The sequence below is a fragment of the Motacilla alba genome, chromosome 4 (assembly GCF_015832195.1).
Source record: "Motacilla alba alba isolate MOTALB_02 chromosome 4, Motacilla_alba_V1.0_pri, whole genome shotgun sequence".
Taxonomy (NCBI): Eukaryota; Metazoa; Chordata; class Aves; order Passeriformes; family Motacillidae; genus Motacilla; species Motacilla alba.
The window spans coordinates 8,185,585-8,213,015 of record NC_052019.1 but is presented as its reverse complement, the minus strand read 5'-3'; the positions used below and the strand labels follow the sequence as shown (position 1 = coordinate 8,213,015).

At 44.2% G+C, this 27,431-nt stretch overlaps 1 protein-coding gene across 2 annotated transcripts; it reads right to left on the bottom strand.

Annotated features, from left to right (window-relative positions):
• Nucleotides 1–9,124: 9,124 nt before the first annotated feature.
• On the bottom strand, nt 9,125–21,851 carry C4H4orf48 (chromosome 4 C4orf48 homolog). Of its 2 annotated transcripts, none has more exons than XM_038136289.1 (4): nt 21,742–21,851; nt 21,408–21,565; nt 14,736–14,824; nt 9,125–11,020 (listed from the first exon to the last, which is right to left on the bottom strand). In XM_038136289.1, the coding sequence occupies exons 2-4, from the start codon at nt 21,538–21,540 to the stop codon at nt 10,955–10,957; spliced, it is 288 nt and encodes a 95-aa protein (XP_037992217.1). In that variant the 5' UTR covers nt 21,541–21,565; nt 21,742–21,851; the 3' UTR covers nt 9,125–10,954. The 2 variants fall into 2 exon arrangements, with proteins under 2 accessions (XP_037992217.1, XP_037992218.1); XM_038136290.1 differs by having other exon boundaries at nt 21,671–21,811.
• Between the last annotated feature and the right edge of the window lie 5,580 nt (nt 21,852–27,431).

Below are 27,431 nucleotides of genomic sequence, written 5' to 3'. Positions count from 1 at the left end.
GGCTGAGGAAGCTGTTGGTTTGTTCAACCCCTCTCCACAACTTTCCCAGCCCCAGTTTCCAGCACTTCATGCCAGGTTTGACAGCAGTCAGCCTGAAGCCTTGCCCCTTCCCACTTCTCAGAGATTCCTGATGGATAGACCTGGGCTGCTAAGTATAGCAGCAACTGCTTATCTCTTCATTTATTAAAATTCAGCTATAAGTGTTTCACCCCCAAAGTTCTTCAAGTTAAGCCCCCAACTTGCTTTTCTAAATATTTTTTGAAATAATTGTCCTCAAAGAATGGGCTGGAACCCTTCTGTTTCTTTCAACCTTTCCCAGCCAGAATGTCACTTTTTCATTAGAGCCTGTTACAAAGTCCCAAACAATTGTTCTGCAAATGCTGTTTCCAAAAATAGCATTTGGGTAGTTTGCACACTACATTTCCATCTGGAGGAGATCTTAGTGGCTCCAAACACATGGATACATAATGGAAAATACTGTCATGGCTTGAATAATGGCTCCATTGAACACAGAGCAAAAGTCACTAAGCAATGAATCCCAAAGCTTGCTGAGCCCTCAAGGTCCAATTTTCCAAAGCTGTTAAGCGTGGATGTATGTTGTTTTAAGCAAGCTGCTATTGCAGCACCCTGCAAGATTTATTGTTTGTACTCTGGTGGCACATATTGATTCCTGGGATGTGCAGAGCTGAAACAGTTGTTACAGGAAGAACCTCTAGAGCATTAGATCTGGAGCATTGTATCTTGGCTCACTGCCCCAGCCAGTTCATCCACTCAGCCTCTCTCCCTCTGCACATCTCTAGGTGTCCTTGCATATCTTTCCTGCCTTGCTTTCTTGCTTTCAAAGCAAAACTTTGCAAAACATCTCAAAATTGATTTGGTTTTGAGATCACACCTATGGCCCTTGAGCTCCACAGTCATTTCCTCGGGAAGCGTTTGAGAAGCCATCTGCGTGTGTGAGCCCCGTATCTGATTTGCCTAATGAGGCACATCAAACTCACCCAAATCTACATCAAAATGTAATGAATGGTGTGATGTAGAAGCAACCTTTGATTCACAAGAGTAAATTAATCACTTGCTGAACTCTGAGGAAGTTGGTGGAGTCCTTTGACTGCAAGCTGCTGGAGTCTTTGTGGTAGGGCTCTTCATGTTTTATCTACTGAAACAACGAAAGGCAACTCATTAAAAACCTCAGCTTTCTGGAGTTATCAGATTTCCAGATTTAATCCAATTTCTGCACTATTTCCTGCTGTAATTTCCAGCTAGCATGACTTGAAGCATGAAAATTGGAACAAAATTAAGGGAACCAATTTGGATGTATTAATTTCATCTTATGCTTTTTGTGTAAATCCCATGATTTCTTCTTCTGGACTGCTGGATTTGTCAGCCCAAATAGCCTGGAAGATTCTGTGACTGACCTTGAGGCTTTCAGGCAGTGGTTCCCAGGTAATTTCATCACAGTGGTGGTATTGAGGCAGCAAACTGCATTTTAGATCTGCTCCTTCCTTGCAAACAAACAATAGACCAGGATTATGCTGGGATCATCCCAAATCCTGCAGTATGGTTGTCTCAAGATGAAAGGGTGGCTTTGAGCAATGAATGTCAGAAAGTACAAGGCTGAGGTTTTATTAAAGGCTGCAGGGAGCCAGTCAGGGCAGGGGAACACCCTTCCTAAGGGGCCAAATGCCTCAGGCAAAACTAAATTTGGGGTCTCCATTCCTACAGAATATGAACCTTTTTCCCCATCAACACCTGGCTCACAGACCCAGCAGAAAGGCAGAGGTGTTTCTGTACCTTCTCTTTAGGGAGGATGGGCCCAAGGGCAGTCCTAGTGCCCAGGCACGGCCCGCTGAACACCCCAGGGAAGTGACAAGTCCAGGGAAATGGCTCAGCCTCCCAGGCTCCATGTGCCAGGAGGACACTTTGCCTGGAGGACTGTTCCCCACAGAGCCAGTCAGTGACCCAGACAGAAGAACCTGGATGCTTTCTCCAGGCTCTTAGTGGCTGGCAGGAGTATATGGGCATCCAAACAACCAACTGTGGGCCAGTCTCAGACAGAAAACCTCCCACTGGCTAACTGCAGACTGAATTTGATTATAAAGTTCCTGTTCTGATGTACATGACCCATCAGGTGACCTTAAATGAATAAACTGTGGGTGTAAATGGCAACTGATTATAGCAGGTTGCTTTGACTACGTTAAAACAGCTGGAACTTTACCCTACTTGCAGAAGTTACCAGTGGTGGATAGAGAATGAAGGGACACTGAACTGCTTTCGGTGTTGAAGAACACTGAGACCAGCCTGACTCATCAATCCCAAAGTTAAACATTCTGAGGATGTGGAGAACAAGGTTTCCTGACAGAAACTGGTACCAGTGAGGACATAGCAGGCAAATTACTGATACAGGAACCAATGAGTGATAGAACTGATAATTTATCTAAAGCTGCTGAGCCGACACAGCTGGCACACAAAGTCAATAATTTTATACTATAAAATCTCACCTTTAATGGCAGGGACTTCTAACAAACCTTTTCTAAGAGCATTTGTGAGATTCTCTCATGAGTGGGGATGCTCCTCAAGGCCAAGTGAAAGAGATTTTCCCACAGTTGTTGGTATGGGACAGTAACATCCAGTCTCTAATAATTATTTTACTGTTTTTAGTATCATTGCTTCAATATTGCTTCAGAAAATAGTGCACTATGCTAGTAACTATAACTGTCTATACTGTGCAGTAAATAATTCTGATTAGGGTATTTTATTTTAATAATTATCATTAGAATCATCAATAAAATAAATAATCTTATTAATATAAGCATATTGGGTTGCCATCCTTAATCCCACAGAACAAAGTCATACAAAGATTCAATTGCATCTGTAAAACCCTTTGACTAAGTCTGGGACTAGGATTGGACCCAGCCACATCCACACTCCTCTCTGAGAAGGAGTTTAGAAGGACAGGGAGTCTTTTCTGCACCTTGTGACTCAACAGGAGAGCTTCTCTACTAAACTTAGTCCAAAGCTTCTTTCTGCTCACAGCATTGATCTTGAGGAGACGCTACAAAAAACTTGCTCACATGCCATGTGCAATAAAAGTTATAAATGGACATGGTGTAAATCAGACCTCTTGGTCTGCAGTAAAATGCATTTTCCCAAGTTTATCATATTTGTCTTCCCAAACTTTTGCTATGACTTTGGGTTTTTTTCTGCCTCAAGTGTTGCATCTTTGCACTCATTGTTAGAGAACTGACCAAGGTCTAACACTGATTGAACCCAATGAATTCAGTTACATCCAGATCCAACTCAAGCTACATCACAATGAAGTTGTTTGCTTCTGTTATATAACTGTATGTATGGGAAATAGCTGATTGTTTGCAATGAAGACGGTTTCTCCTTGGCTTTTGTCGCGTGGTTTTTTTGGCACAACAATGAAGTATTCTGCAGTCCTTTACAACCCATTCTTCAGAATTGCTTCACAGATTCAAAATCACAATTATTCAATGCATTATTTGGCATGGACTACTTTTCTTTTTCAGGCAATGTACAGCAGTCTATTTAGAGAGAGGAGGTCGTGTTGTGATGGGCCTTGCACATCACATCTTACCTCTGAACAGGAATTTATAACCTTCCCCTTTGTCCTCCTTCATGAATGCTCACAAAATAACCTGTTATTTCCTTTCTCTTGCACATTTTGGTATTGAAACTTACTGATGTGATTGTTTGGGGGAAGGAAATATAAAAAGCACAGCTCAGGAAGAGGCATTAGAAATGTGCACCAGAGCTTGAAAAATAGTTTTGCATTAGTTTCCAAATAGGAAAATCAGTGTTTTGATAAATGGCTTAAATGTATAACACTAATCTCTTCATTGCCTGTATATATAACCCAAGTGTTAGCTAAACAGCCAACAGTTAGACAAACAAACCTTTTTTTGCATCTTTAATGCCAGAAATCAGACAGAGTTATGATATCTACTGATTTCACCTTAAAACAACTGTAAGTTGAAGAATTTGGTATTTTCATGCACAATAATATTTGTCTTTAATACATCCACAATTGAGGTACAGTAGCTTGCATTCTTCTTAGGGAAAGAATATTTCTCCTTTGATGAATTTGGAGGCCAGAGATGACAAAAGAAACATGGGCAGTACCTGAAAGCACTCAAGTGCAAAGCTATATCACAGCTCAAAAATTCCTGGCTTCCAAATTCCTCTTCAGGCTTGTACTAAACTGCTGCTGCTGAGGTTTACATGCTTTACAGTCTGCTATACATTCACCTCCCACACACACCTTGAGTAATGAGGTACAGGCACACTTCCTTAAGCAATTAAAAAGAAAAGGAATTAAACATCAGGGAAGATGGACTTGTTATCATTATTGTGTTTCTGTGGGGAAAAAATTGTCAATCCATAGTTTTACCTCTCCTTTTTCATTTATTTATATGGAATTAAATATGATGTAAAGAGAATCTGTCCCCTTGAGATGTGTCATTATGTCCCCATCTATAATGTACAAACTTGTAAAAGCAGGTTGGTGTACCAACAGTTAGAAAAACCAAATATATTCAGGAATCCGTGCTGCAGGCACCATCTATCTTTAGTATCTTCATGCTTTCAAGTGATGAAATAACTTCTGCACCACTATAAAAAGGCTGGGCTTCTGTTTGCTATTTCACATGGTCAGTACTTGAACTATGGATAATATTTTACTTTGAGCTTGTGATCAGCTTGAGAAACACAATTTATAGCATCAAATTCCTCTAGTCCCCAGCCTGTATTTGTTCTGTATTTCTAGGGATGGGGCACAGCAGCTTTGCTCTGTCCAGAAATACCTTTTACAGCACTGTAAGGGAACAGTAGGGGATCCAAAAGGCAGCTGTTTCAGGCACACAGAGGAAACAGAACTGTGTGTTCTGTGACACAGGCCTGGGTCACCTCATGTGGTTTTCAGTGAGATCATGGAGATTCCCATGTGGGCATATAAGGGTGGACTTTGGGCTGCAGTGTTGAGAAAACAGCTCTGATGATTTCAGCACGAGCAGAACCACGATATGGAGTCCAAAGAATGCATTGAGACAAGCCAGGCTGAACAAATGGCCCATCATTTACTGGAGACTTCTCTGAAAGGAGAATGGGACAGATAATGATGGCTGCAGTGACCTGGAGATTTAATAATGGACATTTATGAACACCATCAATGTGAATTCTTTTTTATCTGCTTGGGACAGGGCTTTTTAATCTGCTAGGGACACAGACTGGGCAAGCAGGTACCTGGGGTTCCTCAGTGTATGTGTGGCTGCTCTGTGCCGCCCCTGGGCCTTTTGCTTTTTCTCTCCAACATCTTTGAGCTCAATGCCCAGCTGGAATGACATAATCCAAGGGTCCAATTGTCTCCCCTTTGCCACCCAGCTCAGGGATGGAGGGAATGACACAGGCTTGAAGCAAGTGGACTCCTGCAAAGCCTACCATGTGCTTTAGTCTCCTCAAGAATCATGAGAATGATTAAGTGATTTTTTTCAAGAGCCTCCTGGTGTTTTTCATTCCTCCGCTCTGGAATTCAGCAAGTTAATAGCTTCAACTTGTTTCTAGCCACATATATAGAAAACACAGCAAGAGCACAGAAGCTTGTACACATTGGACCAAAGGCCCCTCTGTTGGGGGATCCTTCTTCAGCAGTCAACAAATTATCATGAGCATACGGGGTAAAATTAATTCCATCCTCTGCCTATGTGGAGGTGCACATTCTGAACAGAACCCCAAGGCCAGATCAAGGCAGAAACAGAATCAGACATTGGAAAATCAGGGTGACTTTTCAGAAGTTTAGCAGACCCATCTGCTTCATCTACTGCAGCCAGGAATTATTTATTCAAAATGTTTAATACAGCAAAAGTGAGGCTAAATATTTAAACATATATATATATATATGTGTGTGTGTGTGTGTGTGTGTGTGTAATATTTGCAATTGATATTAGTTTCCCACCTCTATTTAATGTTTGCTGCAAAGAACACTCTTTGAGTGTTTCCTTTCTCCTTAGATGGTAAAAGCACCTGCAAATTAATTTCCCCTTAATCTTTAAATCAGCAAGGACCAGTTTGCAAAAGATGCTTCTGTCTCTTCCATATCTTCTTTGGGAACAAGTAGAGCACACAGCCTCCCTGAGACTTCCCATCTTCTGCACAGCTTCAGCTAAGGAGCACAGGGGTTATTTGCAACCACCTCTTCCATCTGCATTTCATTGCACAGCTCTCAAAAGCAGCTTCTGGAAAGTTTGGAAATTTCACATGCTGTGCTTGATGAGAGTGTGAGGAACGATCCCTTCTTTTGCACCAACGCACAAAACATCTCTGGGCTCCCCTTTTCAAATCCTGGCTCTGACACGGCTGTGACACTTTGTCTGCAGCACTGCCCTCAGCCAGAGGGGTTGCAGCCCCTGCTTGCCACGCTCAGCATGTAAATCCCAGGGAGGCTGCAGCTCTGGTTTCTCTGTCAGCAGCCCTGCTTTGCCAGGAACTCAGCCAGGCTGCAAAGGGCAGGTGTCTCTTCCCCTCCCCACTAGCTCACCTCTTCTCTCATTCCCTGAGTCCTGGCCAGGGAAGGACTAAGCAGAACATGGCTTTAGGTAAGGGGCTCTATCTGCAGGCCAAGAGGGGCAAGGGCAAATTTCCTGCCTTGCACCAGTTCCAAAGGGAAAACAGCCTCACAAAAGGCTCAACAGCCTCAGAGCCTTTCTGCTTTTAAATTACATTTGAACTAACCTTTGAACTGAGCTGGGATTCCTGTTAGCCTCCTTCAGCTCAGCAAGTGCTTTGTCTCCTCAGGGTGAGATCTGTGTGCAAACCATGAGTCCCACTGCTACAGGAGGAGCTCTTGTCTTTGGCTTCCAGCCCGGGGCAGGTGCAGAGGAGGGCACAGAAACCACATGGTCACTCTTAAAGGAAATACTTCCACACTTTATTTCTCTGAAAATGGGGAATGTGTGTTGGATGCTCAGATGACCCAGGATTTACTGACAGACAGTTCTGGGTACAGAGACATAACTGGTTTCCAAATATGAGGTTTCCATCTGGAGAGGGTATTCCACAGGATTTTCAGAGTATTCCAGAGAGTCCATTCACCAGCTAGACTCAGCTAGCAATAATACTACTGAGCTTTGATGCTACCTAACAGGATTCTACATTACAAGCAAGGTAAACTGTGTTTCCATTTCCAGAATGAAATCCAGTCATGTCTTCCTAGAGTTGTTCTGAGACTCAGAACTCCAAAACTCCTGAGACTCTAGGACTCCAAAACTGCTGACTTAGAATACACACAGAATTACACCCAAAGAAGGCTCTGGCTCAGGTATGAGAGGGTGTGGAGATGTGGGGACTGTTAATAGGATTTCTGTTACCTTGCCTGTCCAGAGACAGCACCACACTAATGTGATTATGCCATTTCTCTTCCAGGGAGGACTTGGTTGTGAATTTCACAGGCTACCACCTGCATTCCACCCTGTGTACAAACACCACGTGCCCAGGGCTAGCAGCAGCAGCACTGCACCAAAAGAAGAGAAGACACAGCTTGGCTTCAAAAGGTCACGAGAACTGCCTTGGCTCTGCAGCAAAAAAAAAAGTACTGGAAGTGTTGGGTGGGAGAAAAACCTTTCTGCTTTAAGCACTCCTGCAATTAAATCCATCTGCAAAATACAGGGTTTCTTTTAGGAAGTGGAGACTCAAGGGGTTCCGAATTTAAATTCACTTCCTGAGCAAAAAAAAAAAATTAAAATTATCTAGCTCCAATTTTTCTTCATGCCATCCTGCAATTATAAGGAACTTTATCAAAACCACCAAGTATAGAGTAAGAGATCCTTAAAGAAACTCACAAAATCATTGCTGTATCTTTATTTCAAACAAGAGTCAGTTGGATTTTCTACTTCAGCAAATAAGAATATATTAGTACCTTTAGCCCAAATGCAAAGTCTTCTTATTTTTGTATTTAAAATAGCATGTTTCCTCTGTGTATTTTCTGCCTAATTAAAGAACAGGCATTAATTAATGCATAAGCACCATAAATTTGTCTTATCAGGAACAAAGCACACCAAATACTATAATGCATCTTGCCCTTTTATTGTGTTGCATTATAGACAAAAAGAAGTACAGGATATTCACTCTGTTACAACCATAAAGTTGCAGTGTCACTCTGATCCCTTTGGGAGTCAGACAGCATCCACTTGTCATTCATTCCACCTTTATACTGTAACAAGCTGCATATATCAAAACCCAACCGTGAGCAACCATATTTATAAATGAAAACACGAACAAAACCCCCCCAGTTCTTGTAACAAGACTTTGCAAGATTCCTTAAGGTACCAGCAGAATAAGCATGCACAATATCAATACCAAACCACAGACATGCTGCCCCCTGGAAAGGGGAGCTGTGCTGGAAAGTTCACAGGTTCAGTGCTGGGACTCCATCTCCTGCAAAAAGCTGGCTCAAAAGCTGTGCATTACTTTGGTCCAAATATAAGTGAGAGTAAAGAAGCCAAAGGCTGGTATTTTGCAAGGAAGTTGTGTTAATCCTACTGTTTTCTTTGTACAATACAATTTGGTCTATGAGTGTCGGGTTCCCAGCCCCGGATTGGGGTGACCCCGAAAGATGGAAAAGTCCCTCCTCCAACCCGTGCCTTCAAAGAAAGACTCAGTAGTCTTCTGTTGTCTGTTCTTTAGGTTGTTTATTGTTGTTTATCTTAAGAAATTCTTTTCCTGAACTGCTGTGGCCCGTTCAGCAGATCAGACAAAGGCACACTGCCCTCCCAGGGGGCTGGTGCCATCTTTTATATCATATATTACGTACTACATGTTTATACCTTTTCCCCAATGCCTACTATCTATACTGAATGGTGACTTTCTACTCTAAACCAATCTGTGAGTGCCAACATCACCAAAGACATGGAGGCTAGGAAGGAGAAAGAAAGAGGACAGGGCACACCCAAATCCCTCCATCTTAGACCTCCTGACCCCCATGTACAAAACTTGGACCCCTGCGTACAAGGCTTAAAACCCCCTTGTACAGCACTCAAAAATCCTTCCTTTCACTTCGTGACTACTTCTACTACAATATCTAAACTTGTGTGTGTGGCTTGTCATTCTCCATACAGAGTTAGTAATTTGCTCCATGGGCTAAGATCAGAACCCCACGTGTGTCTTTGGCTGCATGCCAGGGTCTCAGAGCCCCCTGCCAGCGGCTCTGGCCATCCAGGGCACCCAGAGGAATGTCCTGGATTCCCACATATGAGGAAAACCTTTCCTGCTCTATTGACCGGTGCCACAGTGCAGGGTGGTGCTACCAGAAGGGAGCTGCTGCTGTGTCATGCTGCTTCTCTTGTACACAAAACAGGTCCCAAGGACCTCTAAAGGGGCTTGCTGGAATACTACAAAGGACAAAGGGGATTTCTTATTTGAAATGCAGGTGCAAGGAAGGTTTTCCTTGCTGAGAACCACACGCCTTTCAAACAACTTTGGCAATATATATGGCAACATGTTCCTTTGTGTTACTGAGTAGGACTGCACATGAAATAACAACTTGGCAGTGGGTCAAAGTTCCCTATTTCCCTGTGTTTGATGTTGTAGACAAAATGGGAGAGAAGCAGTTTGGAAACACACAGCTTCCATCCTAACTTACTGAGCAGGCTGAGAGCAAAATATCAAAAACACCAGCCGCTTATGGAAAGACAGACACACTGAAAAGAATTAGTAAAATTACGTTTTTTTTTTTTTTTATTCTGTTCCAATATTCTTGTTTGTATAAAAATTTTGAGCCTGTACATAGATGCTTGAGCTGACACACAAATCTCTACTTTGGGGATGATGTTTTAAGCCCAATGAAAAATGTATCATTATCAACAGGAACTTTCCACTGGGGCCATTTTCTGTTCTTCCCAAAATAAAGGAAAAAATGCAAACAATGAGAAAGGATTTGCTATTCTCTTTTAAAGAGTAACAAGGCACAATCTTGTTGTCTACTACTACTACACTGCTTTAATTGGTTTGTTCTCTCTTGTCTCTGCAGCAGAAATACAAATAACATCAGCACCCACCCTGACAGAGTGCAGAGTCCGTGCAAGAGCTAAGGACCATTTTGGTAGAATTGAAGTATTTCCCAAAACACAGTTTGCAAGAGACTCCTGGGCAGGCAGGCATTGTGTAGGCTCTCTGCCAAAACTCTCTGTAGAGGCCACTTTGAGTGGTTCAATCCAGCATGTGATTTGCTTAATGAAAGACACTTCTCCAGAAGATTTTGGCAGACGCAATCAGTTCAACTGCCAGGCAGTATTCATGTGATTACAAATGTTACTGATCACATTAGATACTTAATAAATCTCTCCAAAAAGATCACAGCTACTGTGTGGCTCTGAAGAAATCAAAATTGTGAGACAGATTGCTGTGTTTGCTGTGCACTGGACTATTGATACAATTGTGCAACAAATCCCTTCCTTAGACAGCCAAGCAGTCAGTGATAACTATTAATTTCTATATAATGACAAGTCTGATTGTTTGTAAATACGTGTCTATGCATCATGGCAAAGCAGATTCCTTTTCATGTTATTCTTCTATAAATACATTTTAAAAATTGACTTCACTGACTTTCACACATCTATGGCAATTCACATAAGCCAAGAGGTTGGCCTGAGAGTCCAAGGGCAGTTTTTGGCTTGAAATACCAAAAAAGCAGAATGCTATCCTTGCATAAAACCCATAAGCAAGACTTTGGCACTGTTTCTTCTCTTGACATTTCAGCAGATGCAATATCACATAGACTTGTGACAAACCACAACAAAGCAAAAATAATCTGAGCTATACCTGTTTTGATAAAAATGCTTTTCCTTATGGTGGGGCACAACTTGCACTCTGAATCTTCCTGTAATTTACTGAACAGCATTTTAAAAATGAATATATGTCCATTGGCCAAATCCCAGTGCTCATTTCAGTGTATTGCATGAAAGCAATCACACAGGCCTCTCTTTTCTGCTCTCAGGAGGAGGGTTTCTGTCTGGAAAACAAAACAAAACAAAACAAAACAAAACAAAAACCAATGAAATCAAAGAACTGAATATATTGCTTTAAAGGAGTATATAATTGATTAGATCTAATCCCTCTGCACAGCTGTAGCCAAGGTGCTCTGCTGAGTGAAAAATCATAGTTCTTAGTGCTGGTTTTCATCCAGAAAAAGTGATTAAATGAGTATATTTAGAACTGAGATGCAGGGAGAGTATTTTTATAGTTTGAGTGTTTTCATTTTCACAGTTAACTTCTAGGGAGTAGTCTGTCAAAATTATTAAAAGTGTCCTTTATAAGAGCTGCGACAAATTCCACTTTCAACTGCACTGCTCTTAATTCCTTTGTGGTGATTGATGGCTTCCTGTTGACAACGCCTTCAGTCCTGTATAATTTAATTACACCAGATAGCAAGTGCTGAGGAGCCAGTTGTGCTCTCAGTTACACTGCTGTTTCTCTGGAACAACTCTGAGTTGAATCCAGCTGTCAGTCTAACCCTGTTGTCTGAAACTCATAATCTTTCAAGGCAGATCTAGGTCTGAGTGTGTGGTTCCTATTTCAATCTGAGTTAAATTACTGACAGTTGCTTTATTATCACTACTTGAGCAAAAGCTTAAAAACCATTCCAAATATACAACATTTAAAATTACTTCCTGTTGTATTTGGAGCTCCTTAGTGGACAAGCTTTTCCAAGCTTTTTTTCTCTGTATACAGGGGAGAAAAAAATGTTTAGGTCTTTAAAGATATTCAAGTATCATTTATTTAATTGTGATCAAGTAACTTAAATATTTTGTGGATTCTTGTCACACTTTTGGAGAAACAAAGGCTGACTCTTTTGCATGGCACCATCATTTCAGAAGCCAATTTCTCATGAGACTCAAGATTGTTGGTGCAAGGAATTCACATCAGCAAATGCAATTGAGACTGAAGAGAAACTTCTTCCTGAGCATATCTTGTGGTTTTCACCCTGTGGTCTGCGGTCTCTCAAGCAGTTTGCAGACTGGCTTTGAAGAGTTTCTTGAGGGGAGAAAAAATGAATTTAGTGGGCTTAAATTCACAGTGGATGAGTTTCCCATCTGCACTGCAAAAACCCATTAGAGGTTGAAACCCACTTCTTAAGAAATTATCTCAAAGCTCCGTGAAACAACAAGGTCTTCAGCCTGCTGGTGTTCCTCTGTCCTGATTCCTCCTGACACCCGAGGGACAGCAAAGGGCTAATTAACCAAGGCACTTTCCAAAGGAGAAGCTGGGCACTCCTGTGTGGGTCCTGTTCCATCTCTGCCTGGCCTGGGCAGCAGTACCTCTGTCCCCCAGCAGTGCCCACTCCCTGTTATTCACTTCTTCTTCTCAGACTGCAAGCTTGTGCAGGACAGGCTGTTTCAGAATGGCTTTCCCTCCCCTCCCCAGCCCCATATCCTCCTCAACTCAAACTTTTGACACCCACCTTTGCATTAAAGAGGGTTTGTTCACATTCCTTGCCTGCTTTCACTTATCAGCTTAGCGCAATAAGGCGCTGCTCAACACTGCTCCCTGCTTGCACAATGAAATCTTGGATGAGTGAATGCTCCCATTGTTGGGAGCTCAGGAGAAATCATAGAATCATCTTAACATCAAACAGGCTTATTGGATTTCACAGCAATGCCATCAAGCTGTCACTGCTACCACAAACTCTGCCTGGGCGTCACTCAGGACTATTTACAGGCAGGAAGAGCAGCTCTGGGAGCACTCAATTGCAAACTGAAAGACTGTGAAAGGAGGTATCAATTACAAATATTAATTGTGGCCTTGATGGCATTGGTTTAGAAAGTCTCTGATATGCAGGAGCAATCCTGCATGGAGCTTGGCCTTGTAGCAACAATTTCCAAGACTCAGGAGTTATTCAGTGAAGTTATTTGTGTGTCAAACTTGAGAAATTATAGCTGGTCAGCATGAGCCAAGCATCAGCAGTGAAGTAAGGATATGGAAGCTCTACCTTTCAGAGTATAGAAGGCCACAGTGTGCCATTTGTAGGGCCTTGGTTGCTGTACTTCACTTTAGTTATCTCTGCATCTCTCAATAATTTGTGTTTATCCAAAGTACCTCTGATAGAAAGCCCTTTGGAGTATCAATCCAAAGGCTGGGAAAGGTGTACAGCAATTCAGCCTTTATTTACCAGTAGTGTTAAGCTCAGTTGTCTAAGGGTCTAATCTTACAAACTCTTTGGTTTTGTGATGCACTGTTCCTATGCCCCTTGCTCTGTAACACTGGGACATGTCTCAGTCATGCCTTGGCATGCCAGGCCTGTCCAGGTCCTCACAGAAACAGAAACTCATCTTGTGGCACCCTGGCACCAGCTCCTCCCTTTACATTCCACCTCACCTCTCCCAAGACAGCACTGCTCTCTGGCAGCACCCTCAGTCCACTCTGCAGAGAGAACAGACATCACAGACACACCTGAACACCACTGTGGGTGGGATTAAGGAATTGTGCTGCCTCCATTGAATTAAAAAAAAATCTTTAACTTCCCAGTAAAGCCTGTTGACAGTATAAGAAACAGCACAGCTGCAATTGCACCTGGTCTTGACATGTCATGTGTAAGTACAAAACATTTCAGCTGACCCTAATCCAAACAAGTGGAACTCTGCTATGCACCAGAAGTGTCCAGCACAGCTGCTGGAGGTAAAGCCCCTCTACTGACACTTTACCACTTAAGAGTTATTTATTATTACTCAAGTGCATGGGAAACTTCTGGAATGTAACCCAAACTCAGAACTTTGTCCTAATCAGTTTGCTATTGATAGCTCAAGAAAGTTGAAGTCACTCCAACTTCATTGTGTATGGCCTGATATGGCTGCCCAAGGTCACAAGAAACCAAAGGCAAAGCTACATAATTGTCTGATGGTTTGAGACACATAATTGATTTATGTCCCTTTGATTAGCTTTGCTGGGAATGACAATTTGAGCTGAGTGTGACTGTAGAGGAGCATGGAGCCCTCTCACCTCCCAAGAGGGATGGCCCTGCTAAAAGGAAGGAGAGGTAGGGCAAGACATACATAGAGAGGGGCTTTGTTTGAGGAGAGAGACCTCCTGCCTCTTGCAAACCTCAGCAGAAGAACCACTGTGGAAATCCTACCCCAGCCAGTTTGCACATATTTGCAAACCCACACAAGTATGAATTACTAAAATCAGGGCATTTAACACTCCCTCATTTTGCTCACTGAGACCTCTGGAGACAGGCATGTAAAGTGGCAGAATCCCCTGTGTGCTGTGATAAATGCATGAAAAAATGTGCTTCTCCCTTTTCCACAAAGCATCAATCCCTGAGCAAAGCGTGTGTGTGCTTCCCTCTCCTCTGCCAGCCCTGCCTGCCACCTTCTCTCTCTCCTGCTCATTTCTGCTCCTGCCCAGAAAATGGTCAGTCCACAGCAATGGTGTGAGGCACAGAATAAATAATCTGTCTTGTTTTCCTCTCCTTTGCACACCTTCTTTCCCTCTCCCCTTGGTGCAGGGACTGTCTGAGGTAATTCCTTCGGCTGTTATGCAAGAAGTCAGCCTAAATGATGATTACTGAACCTCTGCAGACTGTGAAAAATGATCTGTGCTTGTTTGCTATAAACCTATTTGCTGGGGTGGGAGTGAGTCAGCAGAGATGTCATGTCTGCTGTAGCCAGACAGGCAGACCTGGCCCGGGAGATAAAGGCTGGGGGAAAGCTTTCCTGCAGGACACCTACCCGCGTGTCCAGGCTGAACGCCGTCTTCTTCAGGTCCTGCAACGCCCTCTGCATGAACTCGAACGCGTGGCAGTCAACACAGGGCCGGCCTGCCAAGAGAGGACAAGGGGACATCACTGTCACGGCAGGAAAGCTGGAGTGCAGCTCTACAGAGGAGGAATACTCGGAGAGCTTGCCAGGAGAAACTCCAGCTCTTACCGGGCACCCACACCTGCGTGCGGGCAAAATCGGGGCTGCCTGCATCTATCTTGGTGCAAATGGGAGAGGATCAGCAGAAACCACGGAGTACTTCGCTGGGTGTGCTTTTCTGAGCATGGCCCAGACTTGACTCTGTCTGCTGCTTCAGCCCCCAGCCTCTCCCCTTCAAAGTGAAATCCTTATCCCTTCTCAGACACGGGTTAATTCTCAACAGATACACTGAAAATAGCAGTTTGCAGTGGTTCAGGAAGCAGACGGGCAGGTCTGTTTTTACAGGAGCTCTTACAGAGCAGCTTGGCAAGGGACAATGCCAGATCTGTATTTGCTTCCTTTCACCTGCTGCTGTATTTTTTCTCTGCCAGGAATGCAAAGCATCCCACTGGCTCTGCAGCTGCTGCCAGTGTGTGTGCTCAGAGGGGCAGGGCAGGGAAAAGGCAGAGAGTGGAGGAGGAGGGGACTCGACAACTAAAATGGCTCACTTCTGAACCCGGGCATTTCTGCTCTGCCAGGATTCACTCTGCACCAATCTCTGGCTGTTTGAAGTTAACGATGTGTGAGTTTTCAGAAGAAGAAATTGCAGACACTGGAGGAGATGCGGGGGGAATGGGGAAAGATGACATTTCATACTGATCACAGAGCCCCCGTGGTGGGGGGAGTGCTGAAATCCTTGTCCTCATGCAGCCACCTGTGCTGCTCTACCAAAGCAAAGAGGGTGCAAAGCTGCTGCAGAGATGGCTGGGGAGCTGTCTGGAGCCAGGGACCTGCTGAGCAGCCCTGCAGCACCCATCTGTGCCTGGCACCCTGCTGCCAGCACTGCCTTCTGACTTGTACCTGAAGGAAGGGAGCAGCCAGAGTGCTTCTCAGTGCTCAGCAAGCCTCTTAGGGGTTTCGATCTATTCAGGAGGAGTTTCTCTCCCACCTGTCCTTCTCCATCTCCCCTCAGTGCAAGTGGCATCTCAGGGAGACCCGGGGATCAAGCTAGGGATTTAATTCCCAAGCTGTGAGGAGATTCAAAGTCCCCATCTCTATCAGAACAGCACTGCTCACAAAGACTGCCTCTCCAGGCACAGGAGTAGTGACAGGATGGTTTTGAGCACACTTTAAAGACACTCAACCTCCTCCTGCTTTCAGTATTGCAGTAATTTAATTGTTTCCACTTCAGAACATGAAACAGAGCCCTTAGAAAGAACCTGCATGCTCAGACTGCTGTCAGCAAATTAATCATTCACTTGGTGTCATGCCCTGCTTCTTCCCTCGTTCTGGTCTGCTCGGAAACACCTTGCCCTGGCTCCACCTCGGAGAGGTGCTGCATGTCCTGAAGTGCTGACAAGCACCAAAATTTTCTCAAAATCAGAACCTGAAGGAGAAAAAAAAAAATCAGGTGATAAATTAATGTCTCCTGCTTCTGCAGTAGGGAGAAGAGGAGAGCCATGCATTCCATAATCTGTCACTGCTTGTCACACAGGAAGTCTTCCCAGGGCTTTGTGAAAGCTGTGATGGGATGGTTGGGTGGGATCATTCACTGGTATTTATGACAGCCAAGTGCTCCTGTGTGGACAGGGAGGCACTGGTGGAATGGCACAACCATGCCAAGTGGTTTTTTCACTTCTGCCAGTCCTGGGAAAGCAGCTGCCCTGGTATCAAAGCATCTTCTGCAGCAGAAGGTGGTGGCACAGAGGACACCTGCCTGTGCAGCTCTGGGTGTGCTGAATCAGACCTGCAAAGCTCCTGACACAGCACTGCCCTCCAAAGTCAGTGCACGTGCCGCCAGTTTCACCACATAACAGCATGCTCACTCTTCAGTGTCATTTCTTGGGCTGTGCTCCGTGGTGGAGGATCCTTCTTCAGGCACTGCTGTCTCTGGGCCAGGTCAGCATCCCTGCCTGCTGGGAGCCAGTAGCCAATGGCAGATGCTTGAGGAAGATACAAGAGTAAGAGTCTAGCAATGTTCTTCTAGCCTACCAGGAGGCTGGAGGATATCCTGCATCTGGCTGGGGTTTCTACGTCTGATAAGCCCTCCATGAGTTTTTCTCACATTAATTTGCACTGTTGCTTCCTGCATCCATGTAAACTTTTGTCATCTGCAACATCCTGTGGCAATGAGTTCCATATCTCAGCTATTCACTGAGTGAACAAAATACCATTCCTGTCTGCTCTGAAGTTGACATCTGCTGCTTTCATTTCCTGCCTCTAATTTTTGCAGTGGAAGAGACAGTTATTAAATAATCACCAACTTTGTCCCACTTATGACTTTGATGTTCTCCATCACTCTCTGCCTTGGTCTGCTTTCCAGAATGAAGAGCTGAGCTGCTAAACTGACTTATCTAGGTGGATTTGATCTCTCTTCATGCCCACGATATTTTCAGCAAGGTGCCCATGGACATTTCCCCAACAGAAATATGTCTAAACATCTGTTTTACCAAACAAATCTAAATATGTGCTGTTGCCAATAGGAGCAGTCCCACTCCTTGGCTATGGCATCTCCCACTTGCTCACAGCAGGAGTGACAATGCAGCTCCTCCATCCGCTGCATCACTGACTTTTTTCCCCCCAGAGCAGATCCTGAACCCCCAAGTTCTGGGGCCAGGAGAAGAAAGAGTGCAAGGAGAGGAGACCAGGTTATGGAGAGGAGAAGGGCAGAGGCAGCACAGGCTTACATCAGCTTAAAGCAGTCATGAAACCAAATCTTAAGTCACATCATAGCAAAGTATAGCAGAGTGCTATTAATTCCTCACTGACAGCTGGAAACAGACTATCATTCATAGGGAGACTTAACAGGTCTGTGGATTAACATAATGAGAATTATCAAGAGTCAGCTATAACTCTTTAAATGGGTCCTGTCAGCACAAAGACTGTATGTGTCTTTGTGTGTTTTGGGAGAAGTGGGGGAAGAGAAAAAATATATTTCTTGGCTTCTTCTTGGTGAAGAACTAGGACTGAAAGCACTGTGCAAGTCTAGTTTACTTCCCCTTGCATACACTTGGAGTTTATTCTCTGTATTTCATGTACCTGGGCTAATGAAAACAGACTGACCAGCTTCTGGTCTTCAGATTCCATATTTTAGCTTTCACAGTGGGTGATCTGGGCTATAAATGCAATGGGAGGTTGGGAAATAACTTATATTTTTCCAGTGGTTTGCAGAGAACTTTAAAGAAAATAATCTGTGATTATTAGTAGCACCACTTCAAACTTGAACAGTCCTTTGCATATGCTAAGTGCCGTGAATAAAGCATAAGGACACAATTAATCACTGCTAATTAGAATTCTGGATAAAGAGCTGTGCCTGGCTGTGTGACTGGTGGAGAGCAGGGGATGGTGTCCCGAGCCAGATTCCAGTGCCTCACACAGGACAGGATCTCTCTGCGCTGCTGAAGAGATCTGTGACTCACTCTCACGCTCCTCTCCTGTGACTCCTGCACCTCCCACGCTTGTAGGGAGCATCGCTGCCCCTGTCCTGCTCACGGTGCTGCAGGAGGGACACATTCCTCCCAGCAGGTGGGAGAGAGAGACCGTGGGTCCCTGCGGGAACGCTCCTGCCAAGGGCGTGCTGCCAGTGCCGTGTCACACGCTTGGGAACAGAGGAAAGCATCGAGCGCCACACTGCTCTGCCCTGCAGAAGGACACTAAATGTGGCCCATGTCCTTCCCACATCCCTGTCGAGAACATGCACTGGAGATCCCTTTCCCCTCTGGGCCATCCAGGATCCCACCCCCAGCAGTTTGCCTGGGCTGACAGTAAGGACACAGGGAAATAATAATAATAAGCAATAGGGAAAGTGTGTGCTCTTGCTGCAGAGGCAGTGCCCTCTGAAAGGGTCCGTGCCCACGGGGACCAGCTCCTGATGAGATGCAGCCACTGGGGCATCAAGAAGGAAAGGATCCAGGGGTGTCTGTACCAGATCACACCAAAGTGAGTGCCCAGCCCAGTGCTCAGTCAGTCTCCCACAGTCTGCATCTCTTGAGGAATATTGAAAGTCTGGGAGCATTCCCAAGCCTCGAGAGCCTGGGATAGCTCTACTCTGGAACAGTCAGATCTGTTTTACAGACAGACAACTGGCCTCCTCTCATGGACACAAGTGTGCCAGGGTCCATCCTAGCAGGGTACTGGTACAGGCATGTCCCCATGCCAGGCTGCATCCCTGGGCACTGTTATACCTTCATGGCCAGAAATGGGTGCCTTGGAATAGCAGGAGAACGGGGCAAGTCTGGAGGGATGTATTCCCAAAGACCCTCCCAGGTCTCAGGAATATGCTAAGGCAGCTCCTGAGCCAGAAGAAATGCCACTATATTTAACAGGTCTTTCTAGGATTTTTTTCCCTTGAATTTAACCAATTGGTTCTGCAATCTCACACAAACATTTAGCATCCACAATGTCCTAAGGGAAGAGTTTCACAAGTTAACCATCAGGAAGAGCCCTGAGAGGCAAAGGAAAGTGTCTGGAGCACTTAGCAGCTATGTAGCACTCTCCCAACAAGTGGCTGACAAGGACCATCAGGAGTTCCCTGTAGTTTTAAAACTCTGTCCCAGCAGCAGCCCAAATCAATTTACAATTCACAATCAGCTGACAGCCTTGCTCCTGGCCTGGTCTCAGACAGAAATAGCATTGTGCTTTTGTGGCAGTGCTCACAGCCTCTGTTCCTGGGGATGGGGCAGTGTGTCTCTGGGTAACACTGCCACAGAAACTCTCTCATCTGCCCTTCAGTCCACACTCTTACATTCAGGAGCAAGACAAGACAAGGAATCTTCCTCAAAGGCTGTTCAAGGGACTCCACAGCCTGGCTAGAAGAGGGTAATAAGATCGTAAAAAGACTCCTTGATACTGTAAGAAGGATGGGACAGACCTTTTTTTTGCGGGGCCTGTTGTGATAGGTCAAGGGGTAATGGTTCTGAAAGAAAAGAGGGTCAAATTAAATTAGTTAAGGAAGAAGTTTTTTACTGTGAGAGTGGTGAGGCACTGACATGGGTTGCCCACAGAGGTGGTAGGTGCCTCATCTCAGGAAATGTTCAAGGTCAGGTTGAACTCGGCTCTGAGCAACCTGATCAGGTTGAAGATGTCCCTTCCCGTGGCAGGGGGGTGGAATAGATGAGCTCTAAAAGGCCCTTCCCACCTTTCTATGGTTTTATAATTCTGTGAGACTCAGGTCAGAAACCCTGGCCAAGAGTTTTGTTCTACAGTTCAAATGGGAGTTTTCACTACACAAGTAGAACAAGAAACCCCTGTATACATTGTCCCAAATGTGTTGACTTGCCTCTGCTAACACAGGCACACAAAGAGTATGTACAATTTATTTTCCAAGCCTGATTTTCTCTTTGAGGAGATAAAATGGACTACTCATCACAAAACTTATTAGAATTAATGAATTCCTAGGAAACAGACACACAAAATAGCAGTGAGATCTGGTTTAGAACAGACCAAAACCTAGTTCTAATTAAAAAAAAAAAAAAGAAGATAATGGAAAAAGAAATTCAACATCTAAGTCCCATTAATTTCATCTAATGGAGTTAATTGTGAATAAAAAGCAGTGACAAAATCAGACCTTGTATTAAATGTTTTGATAGTCATATAAAAAGTAAACATGACTAAGAACTAGAGATTTGGTTTTATGCAATTATCTTTCTTTGTCTTCTTTTTCCCAGAGGACATTTTATGTTGCTAATGAGTGGCTATTTCCCACTTGCTGTCACCAAAACACCCCGGGAACATTGACTCCATCCCAATAACTTTGAACTATTGCCTCATTTTGGAGCTGAGAAAGTTTAGAGACTTACTCAAAATGACAGAGGAAGCTCCTATAGAGCTGTGATCCAAATTCAAGAGCTCCCAGCTCCGTGGTGTGCTCAAGCCAGTCTGTCATATTTATTTATTTTTTAGGTTTGCAGGATTTCAGAAATTTATATTTGCTTTCCAAATGCACTGTTTGGGTAAACATCCTCTATGTTGATTTGTGGTAGCTGCAAGAAAATTGAACTTGACCTATTGTTCCAACCAAATACTAAAACAAGCAAGATGCAACGCCCCAGCAGAACTACACACAAAGTTTCTTCTAACAATACTCGGACTAGTAAGGACATCATAGGTATTGTGGCAAATCTGTGTATATCAATTAAAACTATCTGGCAAAATGAAACTGTCAAGAAGCAGATCTAAAAGACCTACAAACAAAGAGCTTGAGCGCAAGCTCAAATGAAAATTAAGAGTATGCAGTTAGCATTTTTTCCCTAAATAACTACTCATCCTTTGCTTGCATGCTGTTTCTGTGGCCGTTGTTTTCACGTGCTTTGCTGGCATGGCACAAACTCATCATTAATCAGGCAACACCAGGCTCCCCTGGAGCAGAGAGCCCGTGTGGCTGCTGGGGGCAGCGGAGGAAGGCAGGCAGGACAGGGTACAATTGCAGCAGGTACAATGGCAGCAGGTACCTACTTTCTGCAGGGATGGCGGGCAGGACAGGGTACAATTGCAGCAGGTACCTACTTTCTGCAGGGATGGCACTCCCGGGGTCCTGGCCAGCGCCCACGAGCCTCGCGCTGAGCAGGCTGAGCGCCGACAGCAGCAGGATTCCCACCCGCATCTCGCTCCACACCGGCGGCCGCGCCATCGCCCTCATCAATAATTCAAGCTGTCTTCCCTGCCTGCAACGAGGAGAAGCGGTGAAAAATCAGCACTTTGCTCCCTGCACGCTCCTCACAAAGAAGTGGATGAGATGGGATAAGCCCAGACCCCGTGCGCGCACAAACCCACTCGCACACGCCGCTGCCGGTCACGCCGTGGGCCCGAGATGCCCCCCAAGGACCAGCCTGCCCAGTACCTGCTCCTTCTCCTTGCCTGTGTGCCAGACCCTTGGAGCAGCTGTGGAGAGCAGGCAAGGCTCCAGCAGCCACTCTGAGCATGCGCCCCTTCAGCATCCCCCCTTCCCTGATTAGGGTCATTGCCATGGAGATTTGCTATAGCAACGCTGAAAAATTGGAGCTGCCAAGTGGAGAAGAAGATTTAAAGGGACCACAATGTGATGGGTGGTCACTGCTGCACTCCTGCTCTGCTCCCAAAGGCCATGCCTTCTCCTTGGCAGACACTGGCTGCTGCCACCCACATTAGAGAGTCTTGGGCAATTTTTGTGTTTGTTGCTGTTGTTCCTGAAGGGACTTTGCTAAAACACACAGCTTCCATCCCCTGCTTTAGCTGTGACTCACTTAAAGTGAGATTTCATTCTGTGAGGCATCAAATGAGAGAAAAACTCAGAAGTTTGCTTGGATAATGAAGCTGCAAGGCCTGCCGATGGTGCCCTGCACTTTGGGGAAGAATCCATTATGGTCTTTGTTTAACTACTCTGAAAATGAGGCCTTGTGGACAACAGAACCCCTGGCACATGGACCAAGCACAAAACCAGATCCTGCACAGCATCACATTAGGGTGTGCTAATATAAATAAGAGCCCAGCCAAAACCTACACACTGCAAAAGTTTAAGGATGCTCTCTTCAAGCTCAACTTTTGATCTGGGATCATCCCTTATTTATTTATTTGTTTATTTATTTAGTTTTTGTGTCCTGACAAAGTTAAAGCAGGAAGCTTCCTGGACAGGGAATCTGTGTAAGCACCTGGCTGAAACCTAGCATTTAGATAGGGGAGGTGATACTTTTTGGAAAAGAAAAAGAGATGCTCTAACACCGACCTGCTTGCCCCAGAGCACAATTAAAGGCTCCTTTTGCAAGGTAACTGTTCAATTCATGGCTTTGTTGCTCTCTCACAGAAGAACACTCCATCTCCTCTCACCAAGGAGAGGCTCCAGCCTTCCTGGCCTGTACAGAATAACCACCCTGCCAGGCTGTGGAGGTTATCAGTCTTCCCAGACATAGACATAGTTTATCCTTGGCTTTCCTCAGCCCTAGAGATTCTCACCAGTACTGCCCTCTGCTTCTATTTCACTTGTTCCTGTGGCTTCTTCAGAACTACCTCTTATAGCCCTCCTTTCAATGCTTGTGCTTTTGGATCAGGTTAGTTTAAAAGTCCTCTCACAGGACTTTCTGGCAAAGTGGACATGCCTTTCCTGCAAGGGGGCAGCCCAGAGTTATGGAAGCAATTACTACAAGAATGACACACTGCCAAATTTTTAGCCCACAGTGCAACTGAAACTCAAATTCCCTTGAGTGGAAGGTCCAGCAGAAGGTCTCAGCCACTGGGATCTTCATGAGGTGAGTCTGGGCACACATGTGCACCAAAATGTCTCCACTGGCTTTATGAGAAGCTGAGACTCCTAATTCAAGCTCTGATGCTGGATGCCTGAAGTGGTGTGGGATGGACCAGTTTTACATTGTTTGTCTCATCCCAGGCCTCTCAGGCCTGCTAAAGGAGCAGCTCCACAAGAGCCAGGATATAAACAAACATTCTAGAGCTTGACTGTACACTCATCTAGGGCTGGTCACACTGTCTACCATGATCTTCAGTTTTAAATAACATCACGTGGAGATCCTGGCATAAAATCCAAAATCCCCACACTTCCACTCATCCTGGCATATGAGTTTCTTGCCCATACCCTCCTTATGGTCCCATAGCTGTAACCCACTTTTCATACATGAGTTTCAAGAAAGGGACAGGAAGGAATCACCTGCAGGTGCAATAACCTTTGATGAGGTAGAAAGCACTGTTTGTTCTAATATTTTTTCAAGGAATCAATGTAGTCTTTTATAAAATTCTAACTACTGTGATATCTGCAGTAGGGCATTCTGTATCCAGCACCTAAAGGGGTACAAGGTGTTAGTTCAGTGTCACTTATACTACTAAGCATAAAATAATGTCTTTTTTTTTTTTTTTACCTCAGTGTTAACATAAAACAACCAGACCTTACACTTACAGAGTGTGGCCAGTTTTTGTGTCAAATTCCAGGGTCTTTAAGAAATATGAAAAAAGTTTCCAACTCCTCCTGCTAACAAAACCATGTGGTCCAAGATGTGGTTCTCAATTCACAGAGAACAGGAGCCAGTCTGCATAGAAAAGTTCCAGAAATCTGTGCTATTTTCTCACCTCCAACAAAGCTGAAGAGGAGAGACACATGAAAACATTTGCATGACTTGCTTAGCTATTACATTCACTATTTGGTATCACCATAGCTAAGGAATACCAGTACCAAATTAACTTTGGAAGACAAGAAAATTCAAGAGATTCACAAAAGTCCATTTAGTGTCTGAAAAATATCATAGTGAATCCCAGAGGGCTCTCAGAAATATTTTCACTTAATTTTCTTTTTCTACAGAGACTACACACCTAATAATTGTTTGCTAAAAGAGAAAAAGAGTTTCCTCCAAAGCAATCGGAATGATCAGGCATTTAAGGGGAAGATGATTAGTGAGGACAGACATATGGTGGCTTCCTTGGAAAATTTCTTATTGATTCCTAAGTGTTACAGGTATTGAAAGTTACATCTTTGAAGTGGGGGAAGAAAATTTATATACCCATTTAAAATGACTTACATTAAAGGCCTGAGTTGAATATGTGTGCATAAAAGGAAGATGCAGGCAAAGGTTCTGGTCTCAGAACTGACTCCATTATTACAGTCATGGGCACACATGGCAAACAGGGCAGTTAACCCCAGCCTAACATGAAGTGCTACATCATTGCCCACTCACATGGCCATCAGCCCTTTGTTGGACTCGAACAGAAGAAAAAACCACAGGCACAGAGAATCTGTGTCTGGTCACCATTACCTGAAGGACAGAAGGGCAGGAGAATAACCCCAGGCAGAAGCCCGGAGAGGTCAAGACTCAAAACCAGACACAAGGAGCTTGAAACAGGAAGAACAGCAAGAAAGCATCCTTTAAACACAAGGGCAGTGAAATAAGGAAGACAAAACCCAAGGGAAGAGTTTATTCTCTGTTCAGCAGAAGGAGAAAGTTTATCAACTTGATGCCTTGAAAAGTGGTACAGAACTAAGCACCTCTTTTAACTACCAATGAAAACAAGTCAGCTAGTGAGCAGAAGGCTCACACAACTAATACCAGTGAACATGTTTTAGGTAAAAACATTTAGCAGAAATTTACTTTGGTTACTGATGCTTGTAGGTTGGTGGTAGGCCCTTTTCTGTGTTTTGATCTGCCTGGAGCTGTCTTTTTACTCAGGGCTATCACTAGACCCACCACAGGGGATTGAAAGAAGAACCCAGAACAACCACCAGAGGCAATCGCTGCTGAGAGCTCAGGGAAGAGCTGACATACACTTATGTCAGTCTTGGAAAAGGGTAAGTACAGTGACTGTGTTTAAAATGAGGAAAAGAACTGGAAAACTACACACAAGCCAATTTACCATCCACCCCTGAGAATGTTTTTCAAGCAATAATCCCACCAACATTTTGTAAGTGTTTGAAAAACAAGAACTGGAATTGCAAATAAGAGCTATTTGTCAAGAATCAAGTCAAACTAGTTTGGTATCCTCCTGTGACAGGGTAACAGGCCTTGCAGATAAGGAAAGCCAAATTTAATCAATTTCAGGGCTGTGTCACACAGCATTGTCAGAAGCAAACTAAGGAAACCTCTCTGAGGCCAGCAAAACTGGCTGGGTCACTGCTGGGAGTCAGCAGTGGGTCACTGTCCCCATGGGAAGATCACATCAGGACTGCAAAGACTCAGTTCAGGGGTTATTCAGCATTTCATTAGACAACTGGATAATGAATAAGCAAAGTGATTATTTAAGATGTAACATCAGCCTAGAGGTTATAAGCAATGCTGGGGAGAGGACTAGAATTCTAAACCAGGCAGACAAGCTAGATAAAAGGGTCTAAAAACCTATATAAAATGGAAAAGGGTCTAAAAAGCATATAAAATGAACTTTTATAAAAATGAGAGCAAGGTGCTACACTTCATCATCACTTCATCAGGATTAATCAACAGCTCATACGTGGAATGGGGAACAGCCCATTAAGCGTCACTTCCATGGTGAAGCTAGGGAGTCACAAGCTGAAATTGGTTTACAATATTCTGTCATCCCCCCCAAAAATACAATTATACTGGAACATAAAAAAAAAAGTGCAAGAGCTTAGGCTGACCTCAGCACAAGGCCTGAGCTGCAGTGCTGTGTCTGGTTTGGTCACTGCAGTTCTAGGAACTGTCAGAGACACCAACAGCAGCAGAAATAACCACATTTAAATGGCATCCAGGAAGCACAACCAAAGCCCCTGGAAAACTTCATAATAATGAGGATGGCACTGGGATGGATTTCCTGCAGAAGACAGGGGAATATTTAGGCCTGCAGGTATAAATTAGACATCATTTGGGGATGGCATTGGGATAGTGGCCCTGCATAAAGACAAGGGAAGAACTGAGCTATTTCTTATTGATACCTTTCCCTGTCCCTTCTCTCCTAATTCTGTGATTAAGAATAACTTTGTTCCCCAGGCAGTCACTCCAGCTCTGTGTTGTAATTCCAGAAGAAACACAGATGCCCCTGGAGAAATTCATTGCCCTTGTGCAGCATCTGAAATTCAGACTAATTATTTCTCCTCCCTCAGTTAGCAGGACAAAGGAAATGTTTTTTTCTCATTTAAACAAGTATGATGTCAGAACATTCCCATTCTGGGATGGGTCACTGATAAGGCAATTCAGAGACATTTGGCTGCAGGGCAGCTGGCAGAAGTTTCTTCTTCTGCCTTAAAGAAGTAAACCACAACCTTGCCAACGAATTGAGAAGTGAGAGGCTGGTGCACTATTTGACATTTTAGCCCATAAACAGAATAAATTCTATTGTCTTTTTTTCTGACAGCCATTTCAGGCCTGAGAAGGACTGAAAAGAAAATCACTTTATACTTACCTTGTCCCTTATGCTACGAGATAATGATTCACCTTTGCTTGATGGCTCAGGATTTTCTTTAAACACTAAGTCAGAGGTTTGGGAGGGGAAAATCTCCCTCGTGAAACGATAAATTTGTTCTTGGCATCCTTGCTTGACAAGTTCCCCATCTTAGAGCTTCCTGGAAAACCCTTCAAGAGTCTGACCACAAGCTGAACCTTGGTCAGCCTGTGAGGCTTTGAGACACTGAAGCTGTCCCAGCAAAGTCCACGTGACACTGCCAAACAGGGAAGTGGCTGCAAACAGGGAGCATGATGGAAATTTGCCACTAAGATCCTTTAGTGTAGGAACCAGCCAACTCCAAGAGGCCTCTTTCACCACAGTGTAAGATGTGGGAAAGCACCCAGGCTTGATCAGTTCTCCAAAAATCCACTGAAGCCAAGTGTGACAAGCATCTTTAAACACTTTCAAAACCTTAGAATGCTTTCAGCTATGCAGGAGGGGCTGTGTCAAGCTGTTGTGAAATTAAGGTCAGTTCAGAACTTTGGTTCCAAGAAAAAGTAAGAATCACTGGTAAAATACCAGTTTTCCTAGTTTATTTGTGAGGTTTGCACAGGATTGCTGGAAATCCAGCAGGCAAAAGTGTGCTGGACATGGGGTCAGTTTACAGCATGGGCAAGGGATGAATGCCACCAGGGACAAAGCTGACCTCTTTGCCTTGCTACT

What these genes read in the sequence shown, in the direction of transcription:
- C4H4orf48 (XM_038136289.1), bottom strand. Translation starts at nt 21,540, where the DNA reads ATGAGGGCGATGGCGCGGCCGCCGGTGTGGAGCGAGATGCGGGTGGGA. An exon ending in GAGTGCCATCCCTGCAGAAA is followed by an intron (nt 14,825 to 21,407) that starts GTAGGTACCTGC and finishes CTCTCTTGGCAG; the next exon opens with GCCGGCCCTGTGTTGACTGC. An exon ending in CGTTCAGCCTGGACACGCGG is followed by an intron (nt 11,021 to 14,735) that starts GTAGGTGTCCTG and finishes TTTGTTTTCCAG; the next exon opens with ACAGAAACCCTCCTCCTGAG.